General features: G+C 47.0%; 1 protein-coding gene across 1 annotated transcript in view; it reads right to left on the minus strand.

The window, feature by feature from the left end:
• PPTG_24293 (hypothetical protein) overlaps positions 1-523 on the minus strand; it is a gene marked incomplete at both ends in the record, with an annotated part of 5005 nt that extends 4482 nt beyond the window's left edge. The window contains 3 exons of the mRNA XM_008916160.1: positions 46-86; positions 145-283; positions 356-523. Coding sequence (XP_008914408.1) covers positions 46-86; positions 145-283; positions 356-523 — 348 coding nt within the window. The remainder of the gene's footprint in view (positions 1-45; positions 87-144; positions 284-355) is intronic.
• Between the last annotated feature and the right edge of the window lie 781 nt (positions 524-1304).

Here is a 1304-nt window from a genome sequence, read left to right on the forward strand (position 1 = left end):
TGTCGCCGAGAAGCTCGAGATCTTCTTGACAACTGCCGCCAGAACTCTCGTCTGTTCCTCCGTCGACGCAGCCTCGAATCCCAGTTCTGACAAAGGAGGAAATATTAATAAATGTTAAACAATACAGACATTTTATCCCCTTACCGATGAAGAGAAGGGCGAGGTTGTACGAGAAAACGGAGAGGCCCTCCCGCTGCAACACTTGGCAGAGCGCGTCCAGCGGCAGCGAGGGGCGTGCCAGCGCCTGTAGACGAGTCTTGACGTGGGAGACCACTTGCAAGATCTGTCGATAAATATATGTTATTATGAAAAACAATATTTTTCTAGGGTAATGCTGTTTTTGTGCCAGCCGCACCTTGTCCTTTAGCTGCACCTCCAACGGCGTCACGAGCGAGCGCGGGAAGAGCGGGAGCAGCTGAGGCAGGAGAGACTGTAGCACCTGAAGCATGCGCTCGTCGTCAATGCTCGCCAGACGGAACAATACGCGATCCAGCGCCTCAGCATCCTTCTGCAAGTCCGCCATCTTGGATGCAAGAGAGCAAACAAATGTGGGCGATATCAAATGCCACGTCAGGATCAGATCTCAGAATGATGGTTGATATCACAATTTCCGAATCCCTATATTACAATCTCCGAATTCTATATTTCAAAAATCTCCTAGAAATAGTATTGTACATTCTAAATGCACAATATGACTAAAATACTATAATTGTTATTAAAAAAAATTGCGATTGAGACGTTTTGGTTGCGAAGTCCTTGCAACGGCCTGGCAGCAGCAGATGCGGATCGTTTCATCGTGTACCAATTGTGGCTGACAAGTTGACGTGAAATCGACATCCACGTCGCTGACCTCACTCTTCACGACCACAAACGTTTTGACATCGTGAAGCACATGCAAGCACCTAACGTGTGATTGTCTGGTAGGCTTATGCGGTGCCCCTATACGGACTAGTGATCGGCATTAGAATAAAAACTGGTGTATCTAGTCAATCTGTATGTTGTTTGATTGAAGATACTTCAAAAGTTTTAATAAGGAAAATGAATGGCTACAAGTAAGCAGGCGTTGATGGATCCTGTTTCGTTGGCATAATCTATGATCTGGGTTCATCAGCGCGCGTGTCCATATTGGATGTTCATTCTAGAATTTGCCATGGAGGCCCCCACTCTGGCATCACCAATGCCGACAGACCCTGCATCAGCTCAAGGTTGGATAGCTGGCTCTGGTACTTGCGTATCAAAGCTCGTGTGGTGTAGTAATTCCCACGGCAACTCTAGCTACTAGTGTAGGTAGGATAAACCCACAA

Source organism: Phytophthora parasitica (assembly GCF_000247585.1).
Source record: "Phytophthora parasitica INRA-310 unplaced genomic scaffold supercont2.79, whole genome shotgun sequence".
In the NCBI taxonomy this organism is placed as follows: domain Eukaryota; phylum Oomycota; class Peronosporomycetes; order Peronosporales; family Peronosporaceae; genus Phytophthora; species Phytophthora nicotianae.